At 44.9% G+C, this 17,299-nt stretch overlaps 1 protein-coding gene across 4 annotated transcripts in view; it reads left to right on the forward strand.

Annotated features, from left to right (window-relative positions):
* Positions 1-17,299, forward strand: part of LOC137534141 (catenin delta-1-like) — a 74,981-nt gene that overhangs the window by 46,694 nt on the left and 10,988 nt on the right. For 3 of the 4 annotated variants that reach the window (XM_068255522.1, XM_068255519.1, XM_068255521.1), the window contains 6 exons: positions 795-942; positions 2,704-2,772; positions 4,981-5,108; positions 8,264-8,414; positions 8,538-8,727; positions 17,244-17,299. The exon at positions 17,244-17,299 is cut by the window's right edge and continues 59 nt beyond it. In XM_068255522.1, the coding sequence (XP_068111623.1) occupies positions 795-942; positions 2,704-2,772; positions 4,981-5,108; positions 8,264-8,414; positions 8,538-8,727; positions 17,244-17,299 (742 nt within the window). The remainder of the gene's footprint in view (positions 1-794; positions 943-2,703; positions 2,773-4,980; positions 5,109-8,263; positions 8,415-8,537; positions 8,728-17,243) is intronic. The other variant, XM_068255520.1, reaches the window with a different exon arrangement.

Genomic DNA, 17,299 nt, shown 5'->3' on the forward strand with positions numbered 1-17,299 from the left:
CGCTCCGGAGGCGTTCTTCCGATCGCCTCCGGCGCCCAGAATAAACAAGGAAGGCCGCAATGAGCGGCCTTCCTTGTTTTGCTTACACCGTCGCCATAGCGACGAGCGGAGTGACGTCATGGACGTCAGCCGACGTCCTGACGTCAGACGCCTCCGATCCAGCCCTTAGCGCTGGTCGGAACTTTTTGTTCCGGCTGCGCAGGGCTCAGGCGGCTGGGGGGACCCTCTTTCGCCGCTGCTCGCGGCGAATCGCCGCAGAGCGGCGGCGATCGGGCAGCACACGCGGCTGGCAAAGTGCCGGCTGCGTGTGCTGCACTTTATTTGGCGCAAATCGGCCCAGCAGGGCCTGAGCGGCAGCCTCCGGCGGTGATGGACGAGCTGAGCTCGTCCATACCGCCCAGGTGGTTAAAGTGTACAAAAATCGATCAGAAAATGCTCAAATCGATCGGAAAGCAGATCGGACATGTTGGAAATAATGGAGCTGACAGTAAATCGGCCAGAAAATCTCATAGTGCGTACCCAGCATTAGATCAGTGTTTGCTTTTGAAGTTGAATTGTACCGTGTCCTCATTTGCAACTCCCTAATGGCTTACAGCTGGACAGTAACTGATCACTTACCATGCACATATGGCAAGTTGTGTAATGACATTTTCTTGCTATATATGGTCCTTTGAAAGCATTTATCATTATGCCCAGAAGCTATTTATTAACCTTTCTAATAAAATTTAATATAACACGTTATTGATTTGATTCCCCCCCCCCCCCCCCCCCGTGTAAATTCCTTTTTCCTTTAGCTTGTGGAAAATTCAGTGTGCTTGTTGAGGAATCTTTCTTACCACATTCATCGTGAGATTCCACAAGCTGAAAAATATCAAGAGAACCCACAAACCACCACTGCGGAACAACAGAACCCTAGTTGCTTTGGGGTGCGACGAGGTAAAGGTAATTATGCATTATAGATGTAGTCGCCTGCATTACAGCTATATTTATAGCTCTGTTCCAAGCAGTAATTGTGCTTGGGTGCCTCCAGGAACAAAAATGATATAGGATAAGTTGACACCTATCTCGTAGACACAACTGTACACTATAGGGCAGTGATGGCGAACCTGGTGCCCAAACAGCGGCCCAAAAGTCGCTTGTCTATCGCAAAATGCCGCTCCTCCCCCTCAGTTAATGACAGATTGGGCAACAAATTGGGGTGGGTGAGTGGGGCTCCATGGGCTGCTGTATTTACATGGTCTGTTGTGGGGAGGGTGGCTGCAAGGGCTGCTGTGGAATGGGTGGGAGGTAGAGTGGCTCTCAGGGCTGCTGTGGGGAGGGTGGCTCCAAGGGCTGCTTTGTAGTTGGTTGGTGGGATGAATGGTTCCATGGGCTGCTGTGGGGTGGGTGAGTGGGAGAATGGCTCTATGGGCTGCCGTGGGGTGGGTGGGTAAGTGGATTCCTTGGGCTCCCGTGGGGTGGGTGGCTTCCACAGGCGGGCTCCCGTGGGGTGGGTGGCTTCCACAGGCGGGGGCTGCCGTGGGGTGGGTGGCTTCCACAGGCGGGGGCTGCCGTGGGGTGGGTGGCTTCCACAGGCGGGGGCTGCCGTGGGGTGGGTGGCTTCCACAGGCGGGGGCTGCCGTGGGGTGGGTAGGTGGCTTCCACAGGCGGGGGCTGCCGTGGGGTGGGTAGGTGGCTTCCACAGGCGGGGGCTGCCGTGGGGTGGGTGGCTTCCACAGGCGGGGGCTGCCGTGGGGTAGGTGGCTTCCACAGGCGGGGGCTGCCATGGGGTGGGTAGGTGGCTTCCACAGGCGGGGGCTGCCGTGGGGTGGGTGGCTTCCACAGGCGGGGGCTGCCGTAGGGTGGGTGGCTTCCACAGGCGGGGGCTGCCGTGGGTGGCTTCCACAGGCGGGGGCTGCTGTGGGGTGGGTGGCTTCCACAGGCGGGGGCTGCTGTGGGGTGGGTAGGTGGCTTCCACTGGCGGGGGCTGCTGTGGGGTGGGTGAGTGGCCTCCACGGGCTGCTGCTGTGGGGAGGAAAACTCGCATATGGCCCCCCCTCTTGTCACCATGATTCTCCATAGTGATGCCGCTGCATAATAAACCGCTTCACTCTCGTTCCAGGCTGCATCAGATGGTAGAGCTGCATGTCCACACTGTCTCCTTTGCATTGCTGCTCACACTGAATCGGGAAGTAGTGCGAGCAGCAATGCAAAGGAGACTGCATGGACCTGGAACTCTAGCGTCTGATGGAGCCAAGGAAGGTGAGTGTGAAGCTGTTTTTCCCGCAGCAGCGCTATGGAGGAGCATGGAGACGGGGGGGCAAGGAGAAGAAAGCAAGAAGACACACACCACACACACCACACACACACACACACACCAGCACTGCTCCCGGCCTCCCGCTCCAACCCCTCCATGCATGCGGCCAGATTTTCAGCGGTGGAGATGGGACGCGGCATACGTGCCCACAGACGGCTCTGTTTGCCACCTCGGGCACGCGTGCCAGAGGTTCGCCACCACTGCTATAGGGTATAATCTTATTTACCAAATAACACTTCTTCTTCAGCAATATTATACTTAATTGCTGGATTGATTATATGAGCCTGTTGTGGTGTTTTTTTTTTTTTTTTGTTTTTTTTTTTTCTTCTTTCAGACTTCTCTAATTTTATCTAGTGTCTCTTGTGTGACTGTGCTTTTTATGATCTACCTGGTAATCATTTTATTAGGTAAAAAGACTTCTTCGGAAGAGACAGCAGATACTGTTGATTTTCCAAAGAGAACAACTCCAGCACAAGGTACTACACTTTACATACTTGCTGTTACTTTGCAGAACATAAGTAGGTGTAAGGAGCGGAACAATGCACTTGTTAAAGGACCTCTGTTGCGAAAATCTTAAAATTTAAAAATATGTAAACCTATACCATTAAGAAGTACATTTCTTCCAGAGCAAAATGAGCCATAAATTAGTTTTCTCCTATGTTGCTGCCACTTACAGTAGGTAGTAGAAATCTGACAAAACCAACATGTTTTGGATCAGCCCATCTCCTCGTGGGGTTTCACAGGGATTTTTTTTTTTTTTTTTTCAAAATGCACTTAGTGAATGGCAGTTGCTCCTTCAAACTGCCAAAAAAAGTGTACGGTGAGCAGGGAGACTGGTCAGCATGTTTGTATAAATCTTTTTTTCAGGGAGTGTCTTTATAAAGCATAAAGGCCATGCTGAGAATCCCCTATGGAGAGATGGACTAACCCAAAACCTGTCGGTAATGTCAGATTTCTACTACTTACTGCAAATGCCAGCAACATAGGTTTCTTCCTGAGTAAAATGAGCTATAAATTACTTCTCTCCTATTTCTTATTTATGTGCTTTAAATTTTAAGATTTTTGCGACAGTTCCTCTTTAAATACTGTTTAAAAATTCAGCTCCTTCTGTACTCCTCCTTATAGGCTTAGTTTTTCAAATGAGTACTGTGGGAAGAGTGCTGAGGGTGTGACCAATACGGCCTCAGGGCTGGGGCCCACTAAGAGTGCTTTTGCTGTGCTTACCAATTGGCAAAGCGCTAATCGTGTTGCAATCACAAAACATTTTGGGAGCAATCGCTTTAGTGGCTTCCGAGCCAAATCTCATTCACTTCTGGAATCACAGTGAAATCTTGGAACTTCCGTAATTTTACTTAATTGTGCCTGCTTTGCGATTGCCGGAAAGCACCTGTAGTGGGTCCCAACTCTTACCCTTAAGGCTGTGCAACACTAGAGTGCTTTTTGGTCTGTCAGCACTGCGTTTGCATGTAAATAAAAATAAAAATGCCACCATCAATGTGAATTAAAATCGCATCATAATTGCAGTGATCGTAATGTTTTGAAAAATCGGGATCGCCACAATTTTTTCGCTGTGATTTAATGCAATTTTAATGCGTCGATGGGAGTGATATTTTTAATGCAAATGCAGCACTGACTGATCGAAAAGCTCTCTGCAGTGTGGCTCAGCCCTTATGAGTGGTTCACACTGCAAGAGCTTTCTCTAAGCACTTGTGATTTTAAAAGCTAATGTAATGCTAGGAGTTCGCACTGGAGCGATGTGGTTTTATAAAAAAAAAAAAAAAAAAATCACCCATAGCAACGCATTAGCAAGAGCTTTTCATATCACTAGCACTAAAAAAGTTCCTACAGTGTGAACCAGGCCTTAGTGGTCATTGTGTTGAGCTTGACTTTGGGTCTCCTAAAGGCAGCAGTTTGGAGGGAATATTGCAATGTTAAGCCTATTTATTACACATAGTCATATTTAGCAATGGACTTTTAAGTTGAAAGACACTCAAATTCAAAATTGTAATGAGGCTTAACTAAGGCAGGTGTGAGCATGGGAGATGAGGGGTTACTTACCCAGAAGTCAGTCCGGGCTGCTATGCGTATCACTCCACTCGCACGCGACCTATGGGATGCACTTCCTACTTGAAGCAGGAAGTGTGGTAGGGAGTCGTGGAACGTGTCCCATAGGTCACGTGCAAATGGAGTGATACGCATAGGCGCCCGATGGACTTCTGGGTAAGTAACCCTCGTCTCCCATGCTCACACCTGCCTTAATTAAGCCTCATCACAATTTTGAATTCGAGTGGCTTTCAGCTGGAAAGCCCATCGCTGATCATATTGTCATGACCAATACATTTTTCCTATAGACTTTTGCTCTATTATCGTTGGTACAGGAATGCCAGATTAGCGTACCAACATGTACACTGTGCTTTCAAGCACCCTCGTGTTCCATCATTTTCTTGTTAGGTCAAATTTTAAGGTCATTAAACGGATGTGTTAATGTACATGCTGACATGTATGATTGCTCAGCAACTGATAAGACCCAATTACTGATTATTTAAGATCTATCTGCAGCACAATTCTGATTCAATCAAATGATCTAATTGAGACCATCAGCCCATGTACTTGGTATATGTTTTGCATCTTTGCCACTGATTTGTCATTTTCAGCTTTATCATAGTCCATCCTTGTCTTTTCAGGTTATGAGCTCCTGTTTCAACCAGAGATTGTGCGTCTCTATGTTTCACTAGTGAAGCTGTCCCGCACACCTACTGTTTTGGAAGCAGCGGCTGGTGCCCTTCAGAACCTGTGTGCTGGAAACTGGACTGTAAGTGTCCTATAGGTCTAGTTGCTTGTTCTTTCTGTGCCTGCTCATTGTTTATTGGGTGATCAGTGTTTTGTTTTGTTGACTTGTGGGTATGACTGCATTTTGTCTTTCCTTGGCACTGTGATGTACTGTGTACACCTGCCATTATGCGGTGCTGCCCTTTATGTTCAAGAACCAAGTGGCCAACCATACTAACTGTATACACAATTTTTATTTCCCTGTAGCAAGAGATGAAGAAAATTAGTTTTATTTAATATGAATTTATATAAAATCCCTTTTAGACCACTTGCACACCGTATCACACCACGTTACTCTTTTCTGCTGCATCCTCGCCGCAAGGGCTATGCAAGTCTATGGAGACTTGTACACGTCACACGATTTGACGCGGTGCACTGGACATATACAAATCTCTGCAATGCTGATGCAAAGGCTGCCGCGAGTTACCGCATGATCCATGCCAAGTGTGCAAATTAGTGGCAACGTTGCGCATTTTACATCATACAGCAAAACTCATGCTTATCTGATAAGTGTGCTCCCTGCCTAAGCAGTGCCCTTGGTACAGTCAACGAGATGTTAATAATTCAGTTTAATTTTTTTCTCTGTCATACAAATTTATGCAGTTTAAAAATGGACAAAATAAGCTGCTGCATTTTGATAGGTCAGATTCCAAGCTGTGTAAATTGGCCTAAAATCTGCATCAGTTTGGATTTGTTGGCACCCCATTGAGCTTTCTTGCATAGCACTATTTTTAGACTGCACGTTTCCCTCTTGTAGCGTGCAGACAATCACTCTGAAGCTTGTCTTCTACATTTAGAGATTGGAGAATAATCGGCAGCCTGGAGTGTTCCATGCTGCTGCTCAGTGTTAGAGGTTGCACAAGAAAATGGAACACTCACCACAAATTCTTAAACTTTTTTTGTTTTTGTTTTTTTGTTTTGTTTGTGCAGAGACCTTTTGTAAAGAGTGGCTAATCTGTTTGAACAAAGGGGACATTTTAATGCATACTTTAAATGTGCAGTTAACTGCATTTGGAATTAGTAAATATGCTTACCACAGTATGCTTCCTTAGTTGCTGCTTTTTCTATAGCTGAATTCAGCTGCCTGTTTTTTCCTTGCATGGGTTCTGCTATCCGCTCTGTACATAGTGCTTGCCTCACAAGCAAGAAATAATTCACAGTATTGTAAGCATATTGTGCAGTTACCCTGGCATCTGAACCAGCTAATAGTCACAACACAAGAATTGATTGTAGCTCCTTTTTGTAGGAGGTGGAAACCAATTCATTGAATACCTGGCTGTTTAAAAAAAAAAAAAAAAAAAATTTGGGACTCCACTTTATGCATGGAGTTTTGACTTAATTTACTTTCTTTTCCCCGCCCACTTCCACTCTACTTCCTCTTATTTCTTTTCTTCTCTACTGTAGAACTGCAGTTTTAACCCTTGCCTTATAAACAACTTTGCTGTCCACCTGCATTTTATGCTAGGAATACACCATGCAATTTGCCATCACCTAGATGGGTCGATAGATTACCGACAGATTTATCTGATTTCCAGTCGTTTTTCTGATCACTTCTATGCAAACTGATCAGAAAAACGATTGGAAATCAGATTGGACCTTTCAGAAATTATCTATCTGAAGGAAAATTGCATGATGTATTCCCAACATAAGAAATGTAAATTGACCTCCATATGTGGCGCACTGTTCAGTATATGCAATTACTACAGCCCATGATGACTCCAGATTCAGTTGATCATTGTTAAAAATGAAAAAAAGGCATGCTTTTATAACTTTTAAATGTAGGCCTGGCACCCATTGTTCTTTATGGGAGTAGAGTTTACATTTGGGGGTGTACGTATTAGCACGTCACGCAGCTGTTTACATTTCAAGGTAGAAGCCAGGAAGGCTGCAGTCTGCTGTAGTTTTACCTAACCACACACGGCAGATTGTGCATGCTCATTTTTAATAGGACAGGTTGTGGTCCAAAAATTTAAAATGTATAGATCTATGCATTTTAAAGGACTACTGTAGGGGAAAAAAAGTTGAGCTTACTTGGGGCTTCTAATGGTCCCCCGTAGACAATCCTGTGCCTGCGCAGCCACTCACCGATGCTCCGGCCCCGCCTACGGTTCACTTCTGAAATTTCCGACTTTAAAGTTGTGAAACCGCTTCGCCTGCGCGGCCACGCTCTCGTTCCCGCTGACGTCACCGGGAGTGCAGGACCAGTACTGCCTGCGTCTGCTGTGCATGCTCCTGGCCACGTCAGCGGGAGCGAGGACACGGTTGCGCAGGCGCAGTGGTTTTCAGACTTTAAAGTCGGGAATTCCAGACGTGAACCGAAGGTGGGGACTGGAGTATCGGTGAGTGGCTGCGCAGGCACAGGACGTCCTGCGTACTATTAGTATGCGGCAGGAAGAAAATGTAAGGACATCTTGTGGCCGAATAGTAAAATGACACCGTGCTTTGAGGAAAAAAAAGAGAAATCCATAAATGGCTACCTTGGGGACTGAACTTTTTTTAATATGTATGTCAAGAATGTACTATTACGGTTTTTAAATTCTGGGCTTGTAATTAGTGATGGGCGCAAAACTGAAAAAAAAACACATTTCCAAATAAAATATTGGTGCCATACATTGTACTAGGGGAAATCTTTTATATTTTGCAGTAACCGGGCCAAATGGGCAAATGTGTGGGTTTTATCCACAAAACCTTTTTATTTTAAAACGATAATGGCCGAAAACTGATTTTTTTTTTCTCTCTCATCATTGCCATTAAATGCAGTTAGAATAAAAAAACTCTTAGCAAAAAGTACCCCCCCCCCCCCCCCCCCAAAAAAAAAAAAAACAAGCTATAGATCATTTCAGTGTACTAAGTACTGATAAAGTTATTGGCAGATAAATGGATGCAGCGCTGCAATGTGAAAATTGCTCTGGCTTTTAAGAGGGAAAAATTTATTGGAGGGGAAGTGGTCTGTATACTTTGCTAGTACATTTGTTGAAACCCCATTAACACTGACGTTGTATGCTAGGCTACTTTCTTGATTTAACTTTAATCCTTAAAGTTATTGTCTTTCCTGTATGTGTAGTTGTATGTCCTATCTAATGTTGTGGTCATTTTGCTTGCAATATGTCTTATACAATGTGGTATGCGCTTTCGCAGTATGGCCGTTGTATTCGTGCTGCTGTTCGTCAAGAAAAAGGTCTCTCGTCGCTTGCTGATCACCTTACCCATGAGAATGAGCGTGTTGTACGTGCCGTTTGTGGAGCACTGCGCAACCTTTGTGGAGACAACCGGAACAGAGAGCTTATTGGTGAGGCAGATGTTTAATGGATTGATGGCTTAGAATTCAAAATGGACACTACAAAAAAAAAATGGGGAGAGGAGTTTGTGATGCTTTCGTTTTCTGGTTTCTATCTCTTCTCATCTTCTGCAGGTAAGCATGCTCTCAGCAGTCTGGTGGCTCGTCTCCCTAGTTCCTCTCCACAAGCCCCCACAGTTTCAGAGGAAACGACTGTGGCCATACTAGGCACCATTCAGGAAGTGATCACTGGAAATTTAGAGGCTGCTAAGAAGCTGCGTGAGAGCCAAGGAATTGAGAGGCTTGTACTTATTAACAAAGGAGGGTGAGTTTCTCATTAATGTATCTAGTATTCTGATCATTGCTCCCTTTATTAAAGCTCATTTTAAAGTAAAATAGTATTGGGATTATGCGATTTGGCCTTGCAGTAGTAGTAGGTAATGCTTCCCCTGCAGCTAAGTGGAGGTGGCGACCTCATGTTTGCTGCTTCAGTGACAGTCTTCGATAGTACTGGCACAGTAGCAAGGGTTTCTGTGTGCCACCTAATGTTCAACTCCATCTGACATCTGCTAGTGCAAGAAAGGTACCTTCATACTAGCCCAATTGTGTGGTTTAAAGAACATCTGAAGTGAGAGGGATATGGAGGCTGACCTATTAGTTTTAAACCATGCAAATTGCCTGCCTAGCCTGCTGATCATTTTCTTCTAAAAGTGCCCATATATCTAGCGATGTATGGGCCAATTGATCAACAGTTGTCGCTTTGATTAATCTGGTCAGAGAGGGATCTGTTGTCTGCTCGTACACCGCAGGCTGATTCCCAATCCATTTCAGCCTAAAATCTTTTGAGAATTGGCTTTGATACCACCTGGTTGCTGTCCCCCTCCCCTTCATGGTAATTAATGCTGTACAGATTTCTCACATATTTAATCAGTTTGATTGAATCGACAGTATGTCAATGGGAGAATTCGATAAGTATATGGTCTGCTTAAAGGGACTCCGAGCAGTGCAGAAACTATGGAAAGATGCACATCATTTTAAAGCTCTTTCTCCTCTTTCCAATGATATATAAACCGCCGCCCTACGCCTTTTAGTTTTCGCTATTTTCGCGATTGAAATTGCCGCGGCCGCGATTTCGATCGCGAAAATAGAGAAAACTAAAAGGCGTAGGGCAACGATTTAGGTGTCGCCAGAAAGAGGAGAAAGAGAGCTTTAAAATGATATCCATCAAGCCATAGTTATATTGTATTACACAGGACGACACTTTCCCCAGTGTCAGCAGCTCCATTCTGCTGAATGCAGCTGCTGACTTTGACAAAAAGTCGCCCTGTGTAATACAATATAACTATGGCTTGATGGATATCATTTTATAGCTCTCTTTCTCCTCTTTCTGACGACACCTACATCGTCGCCCTACGCCTTTTAGTTTTCTCTGTTTTCGCGATCGAAATCGCGGCCGCGGCAATTTTAATCGCGAAAATAGCAAACTAAAAGGCGTAGGGCGGCGGTTTATATATCATTGGAAAGAGGAGAAAGAGAGCTTTAAAATGATGTGCATCTTTCCATAGTTTCTGCACTGCTCGGAGTCCCTTTAAGAGAGCTGGTTTATATTTTCAGCGAGCACTAGATGCACAGAGAGATGAGGAGTACAGACTACCAAGGCTAAAATACTGTAGTTAAATGCTAATGTATTAGATCACAAGAAATGCAAGCAGCCAGGCAACTGGTATTGCTTAAAGGGGAACTTCAGCCTAAACAAACATACTGTCATTAAGTTACATTAGTTATGTTAATTAGAATAGATAAAAAAATATAATTTTTTTTACCCACCCTGTTTTAAAAGAACAGGTAAATGTTTGTGATTCATGGGGGCTGCCATCTTTGTCATGGGGGGCAGCCATCTTTATGGTTGAAAGGAGGTGACTAAGGAGCAGGAGACACAGTTCCAACTGTCCTGTGTCCTGATAACCCCTCCCAGCTGCACACGCTAGGCTTCAAATGTCAAATTCAAAATGTGTAAAAAAAAAAACAAACAAACCAAAAACAAACAAAAAAAAAACCTTTGCACCAAAACAGCAGAACGAGAGCAACAACATCAGAAATCCCATCATGCTTTGCACAGCATAAGGGGAAAAAAGCCCGGGCAGTTTTCTTCTGTGCAGCTAAAAATTAGGCTTGGATAAGAAAAACAAGTTCTGATGCTGTGAAACTGTTAAAGAAACACCAGGCTTTTTCAGTGCTGCGGAGTCGATTTTTAGTCCGGAGGTTCACTTTAAAAGGAAATAAATATGGCAGCCTTCATATTATTCTCACTTTGGGTTTTCTTTAAAGTGGACCTGAACTCTTGCACAGGACAGAGGAAAAACAGAGAAATGCACCCTGTATGTATTAGAGTTTAGCCTGTCTAATTCCCACTCACCTGTGTCTAATCACAAGTTGTAATTTGACCCTCCCCTGTGTCACATGACTGCCTATTCCATGAATCAGGAAGTAGAAACATTACAGATTTATTGCAGGATTTGTATCAGCTGTAACAAAAATGTTTTTCTTTAAAGGTTATTATGCTGTTACTTTTTAGAGCACAGAGGAAGTTCTGAGTTCAGGTCAGCTTTAACCACTTTACCCCCGCAGTGCTAATTATCTCCGTCCCTCTGCACACCGTTTCACCACCAGGGGCGGAGAAAGGCGTATCTTTCTGTTTACATGCTGGGAGTGGGCGGGGGAACGCGCGCGCACACGCCAGCCCGCACAGCAGGTGACCAGCAGGTGACTAATTGAACATTAGAAACAAGTGTTCCTAAATCCATTAGTCCCCGATTTGATGTATGAAACAGAAGCAGTCTTCATAACAAACCGCAGGCACATTGTTATTGTGTCCGTGTGCGCGCGATCGTGCGTGCACACACCCACCCGCACAGCCCCTGCAGTCCAATGACCCCAGTCCCCAATAACCAATCATACCACATGACAAATAAATGAATGGAGACTGCCTCTGCTTGAGGCAGTCTTCATTCATAACAGTTGTATACAAAGGTGCAGAGCGCGATCACGCGCGCGTGCACTCCAGCTCCACAGTCCAATGATTGGTTTTGGGGACCCCAGTCCCCAATAACCAATCATATTGCCAAATGAATGAAGACTGCCTGGGAGGAGTGACAAATGCTCTGTTTTTTTTTTTTAAAGGGGAAAACCCCTCAGTTGTGAAGTGGTTAATAACTAGCTGATGTAATTGCGCCACCTAGCGTTTATGTAATCCTGTTTGAGTTATAGAATTTTTATTTAGTTTTTCCTTAGATTCTTAAAGTGGTATGTATAAAATCCAGCATTTCTTCTTTGCTCTAAAAGATTTACAGCATATCTTGTACTACCACGATTTTATTTTTTTTTTATTTTTTAGCAAAACATTCAAAGGGTTAAAACACAGGATTTAAGGGGTTCATACACTGGTCGATTTCAGCCATCGATCGACTGCCGATTTGACCACTCTGATCGAATTGGTTAGAAATCGATGCAATAGGAAGCATGATCGATTGATTTGCCCGATCGGTCCAGATGTAAAACCTAGATCTATCGTCTGCTGGCAGCAGATCGTTGGCCCATGGAGTTGCATTGGATCGAATGGTGCAATCATGCATTTCGATTGATTTTCAATAGATTTAATTCTGAAAACTATTGGAAATCTGTTCCTAGTGTGTGGCACACATTAGATTCCTATTCAACCTGACAGGAATCTGATGGTCAAATCTGCTGCAAATCTATGTGTATGGCCACCTTTACTTTTTCAATAGAAAGCTCCATGCAGGGAGAGCCGCATCTGAACTGGTGAGAACATTATCTTGTGTTTACTTAATTATAGCAGAGAGGAATGTAAACATTCCCTGACAGCAGAAACTTATTCTGTGTCCAGAACTGATACACTGCTCAGAAATCCTTACTGGGTACATTACAATATAAATACACTAGTTAACGTGGATCTGAGATTAACTTTTACTCATTGCATAATTGTTCCTTTCATATAGTTTATAGAGCATTCCTCAAGACAAATATTATTTTTTTTTTTAAATAATCTTCCCTATAAACTAAACAAGCCCCGCCCACAGCTCCTTTTGTGCCTTGGCACTGTATCAAGGGCTTATGGGAGCTCAGTCTGGGCAGGAGGAGGAGGCGGTGACTAGCCAGAGATTTCAGAGGCAGAGGGGAGGAGGAGAGGGGACTGAGGCCTCTTTCACATTAGACAACGGGTGCAGGAGCCGTTCTCCTGCACGCGTTGAATAGCCTGCGGCATGTCGCCGGGAATCTATGGTGCGACGCAATCAGCGGCGGTAGCTATTAATTGAACCCGACGGGAAAATGCCGGCTCCCAGCGTTTCAGCGCTTCTGAGTGTGTCGAACCGCAACGCACTGAAACGCAGCATCGGGTGTGAAGGGTAAAATGAAAGTCTATTGACTTTCATTTTACCTTGGTTAGTGCAAAGAATTGCCTTTGCGTTGAAACGCAGGAAAAGGGCTCTGTTGTGAAAGAGCCCTGAATTTACACTCAAGTATGCTGATAGCATTTCCAGCCCTCAGCCTGTGGCAGTGTGACAAACTGAACATGGCTGCCCTCATTGTATCACAGGAATAAATAATCATAAACTTTTGAAGCTGTCTGCAGCTAGTTATGCTGTGTAAAGTTACGCTGTCTTAACTTCAGATATATATACACAGACATACGTTACTTGTTATAGTTAGTTTTTCATCTTGGATCCGCTTTAAGAATAAAATTCAATGGCCGCTTTCAGAGCAAATAAACCTGTACTTTGGGAACTTGTAATTTCTAAATGAATAATACTGATGCACAAAAGTGAATAACTGTATGGGATATAACAAGTAGGAAAATACATTTTTATTTAATATGTCAGAATTTAATACCGCTTTTATATTTGTCATCATGCAGCTGAAAAAAGGCTGCTATTTATTATTATAATTTAGAAAATAGATTTTATTACTGAAATCTTGTATTTTTAATTTGGGTCCACTTTAACTTCTTACTCTGCAAGGTAGTGATTTAATTTTTTTCTTTTGCTAATGTCCTTTTGCTAATGTTCCGCTGTAAGCTATGAATTTTTTTAGGAATCATGTTGTTCAACTACCAAGGCCTAAAATAAGATGGAATATTGTTAAATGTAAATGCTTTTCTTCTGCCTGTGCTGATGGGTCACATTGGCTGATTAGTTGGTACCTCTGCTTATATTTAGGTTGGCTTATACTCGAGCACTGTATGAAGTACCGTATATACTCGGATACAAGTCGACCCCAATATTTGACCCTCAAAAGCTGGAATTTTCCGATTTACTCATGTATAAGTCTATCCAGCAAAGTTAATGGCTGTAGTTGGGGACCAGGATGGGTTAATGGCTAGACTGCATAAAGTATTGTAGCCATTAAACCCTCCTGGCCCCCAAATGCAGCTATAAACTCTTTCAGGCCCCTCACATGCAGCTATTAACAGCCCCCCTCCCCCTCCATTGTGGCCAGTGACCTGTACAATATCCCCCTCCATTGTGGCAAGTGAGGTGTAAATACCCACCACCTCCATTGTGGCCAGTCTTTTGACATACAGTGGAGGAAATAATTATTTGACCCCTCACTGATTTTGTAAGTTTGTCCAATGACAAAGAAATGAAAAGTCTCAGAACAGTATCATTTCAATGGTAGGTTTATTTTAACAGTGGCAGATAGCACATCAAAAGGAAAATCGAAAAAATAACCTTAAATAAAAGATAGCAACTGATTTGCATTTCATTGAGTGAAATAAGTTTTTGAACCCTCTAACAATAAAAGACTTAATACTTAGTGGAAAAACCCTTGTTTGCAAGCACAGAGGTCAAACGTTTCTTGTAATTGATGACCAAGTTTGCACACATTTTAGGAGGAATGTTGGTCCACTCCTCTTTGCAGATCATCTCTAAATCCCTAATGTTTTGAGGCGGTCTCTGTGCAATTCTGAGCTTGAGCTCCCTCCATAGGTTTTCTATTGGATTAAGGTCTGGAGACTGACTAGGCCACTCCATGACCTTAATGTGCTTCTTCTTGAGCCACTCCTTTGTTGCCTTTGCTGTATGTTTTGGGTCATTGTCGTGCTGGAACACCCATCCACGACCCATTTTCAGTTTCCTGGCAAAGGGAAGGAGGTTGTCGTTCAGGATTTCACGATACATGGCTCCGTCCATTTTCCCGTTAATGTGATTAAGTTGTCCTGTGCCCTTAGCAGAAAAACACCCCCAAAGCAAAATGTTTCCACCCCCATGCTTGACGGTGGGGACGGTGTTTTGGGGGTCATAGGCAGCATTTTTCTTCCTCCAAACACAGCGAGTTGAGTTAACGCCAAAGAGCTCTATTTTGGTCTCATCAGACCACAGCACCTTCTCCCAGTCACTCACAGAATCATTCAGGTGTTCATTGGCAAACTTCAGACGGGCCTGCACATGTGCCTTCTTGAGCAGGGGGACCTTGCGAGCCCTGCAGGATTTTAATCCATTGCGGTGTAATGTGTTTCCAATGGTTTTCTTGGTGACTGTGGTCCCTGCTAATTTGAGGTCATTCACTAACTCCTCCCGTGTAGTTCTAGGATGCTTTTTCACCTTTCTCAGAACCATTGACACCCCACGAGGTGAGATCTTGCGTGGAGCCCCAGAGCGAGGTCGATTGATGGTCATTTTGTGCTCCTTCCATTTTCGAACAATCGCACCAACAGTTGTCACCTTCTCTCCCAGCTTCTTGCTAATGGTTTTGTAGCCCATTCCAGCCTTGTGCAGGTCTACAATTTTGTCTCTGACATCCTTGGACAGCTCTTTGGTCTTTCCCATGTTGGAGAGTTTGGAGTCTGCTTGATTGATTAATTCTGTGGACAGGTGTCTTTTATACAGGTGACTAGTTAAGACAGGTGTCCTTAATGAGGGTGACTAATTGAGTAGAAGTGTCTAACCACTCTGTGGGAGCCAGAACTCTTAATGGTTGGTAGGGGTTCAAAAACGTATTTCACTCAATGAAATGCAAATCAGTTGCTATCTTTTATTTAAGGTTATTTTTTCGATTTTTCTTTTGATGTGCTATCTGCCACTGTTAAAATAAACCTACCATTGAAATGATACTGTTCTGAGACTTTTCATTTCTTTGTCATTGGACAAACTTACAAAATCAGTGAGGGGTCAAATAATTATTTCCTCCACTGTAAATAATACATCCCTTTCCACACCCCAGGTGGCCAGTGCTGCAAGCAATACCTCTCCCACCCACCCGTGAGCTGCAGCCACTGCTGGAAGGAAAACCTTGTCGGCATGGCCAGGGTGACAAGTGAGGACATGCGACATCTGCTATGGCGCTGGGCAGGCTGGAGCGCGAGTGATGAGCCGGTGTTCGGCATTAACAATCCCCCGCAACCCCCCCGCCCCTCCCCAGCTGTCAGTGTGCCTTCCCATGTATAATCATACCCACAGCGCTGCCAGAAGGAAGCTGCCACTTACAAAAACAGTGCGGGGTGCAGCGTCCTATCAGCTCTCTGGTCTGCCTCAATTAGCATTGCTCCATGGGAGCAGCGCTAATCGAGGCAGACCAAAGAAAGAGCTGATATGACGCTGCGCCCCGCACTGTATTTGTAAGTGGCAGCTTCCTTCCGGCAGCGCTGTGGGTATGATTATACATGGGAAGGCACACTGACAGCTGGGGAGGGGCGGGGGGGTTGCGGGGGATTGTTAATGCCGAACACCGGCTCATCACTCGCGCTCCAGCCTGCCCAGCGCCATAGCAGATGTCGCATGTCCTCACTTGTCACCCTGGCCATGCTCGCTGGAATTGTGAGTGTCGGCTTCCTTCCGGCATGGGGTGCATCCATTACACATGGGAGGGGGGGCTAGAAAATTGTAGCCACATTGTGGTTAGTGGTAGGAGGTAGATTAACCTCTCTGGCGGTTAATTTTTTTTTTTATTTATTTTTTTTTTTTTTGCAAATGGGCAAAAATCCTTTTTTTTTTTTTTTTATTTATTTTAGTTTTGTTTTTGTTTCATGTAAAGCTACCAGAGTGGTAGCTACATGAAACACCACTAGAGGGCGCATGTTTCCCTCTAGTGCGATCGTCGCCGGCATCAATAGCAAACAGGGGAACGCGTATATAACGCGCTCCCCTGTTTGGCTTCTCCTGTCGTCGATCGGAATGACGTCATGGACGTCAGCCGACGTCCTGACGTCAGGCGCACCAGATCCAGCCCATAGCGCTGCCTGGAACTCATTGGTCCGGGCAGGGCTCTGGCGGGGGGGGGGCCCTCTTCCGCCGCTGCGTGCGGACGATCGCCGCAGAGCGGCAGCGATCAAGCTGTGCGCGCGGCTAGCAAAGTGCTGGCTGTGCGCACAGCACTTTGAATGGTGAAAATCGCCCCACCAGGGGCTGAGATCTCCTCCTGCGCGGCATAGCCCGAGCTGAGCTCGGGCTTACCGCCAGGGAGGTTAAGCACATTTATGCCTTTAGCGCTGTAGGAAGAGGGAGAGAGGGCGGCCCCTCTTCCCTCAATCCCGGCTGCAGGTCAAGAAATTTAGAACTGACTCGAGTATAAGTCGACCCCCCCCCCCCCCCCCCCCCCCCCCCCCCCCCCAACTTTTATACTGTGAGTCAGTCCTAAATTTCTCGACTTATACCCGAGGATATACGGTACTACAGTTAAACATTTAAAACTTGCATTATCAGATTTGCTACAATATTGCCGCAAGGGTTACGTTTCTTTTACGTAGCCAATCTTTGTCTTTGTTAAATGCAGAATGTGAACAAAAATCATTTTCACATAACTTGTCTTGATCTATTCTTGTTAAAGAGGACGTTCTGAAAGAGAAATCCGAGCAGCTGGTTTCTGCCTGCAGACAATATGGG

The sequence above is a fragment of the Hyperolius riggenbachi genome, chromosome 10, assembly GCF_040937935.1.
Source record: "Hyperolius riggenbachi isolate aHypRig1 chromosome 10, aHypRig1.pri, whole genome shotgun sequence".
Taxonomy (NCBI): domain Eukaryota; kingdom Metazoa; phylum Chordata; class Amphibia; order Anura; family Hyperoliidae; genus Hyperolius; species Hyperolius riggenbachi.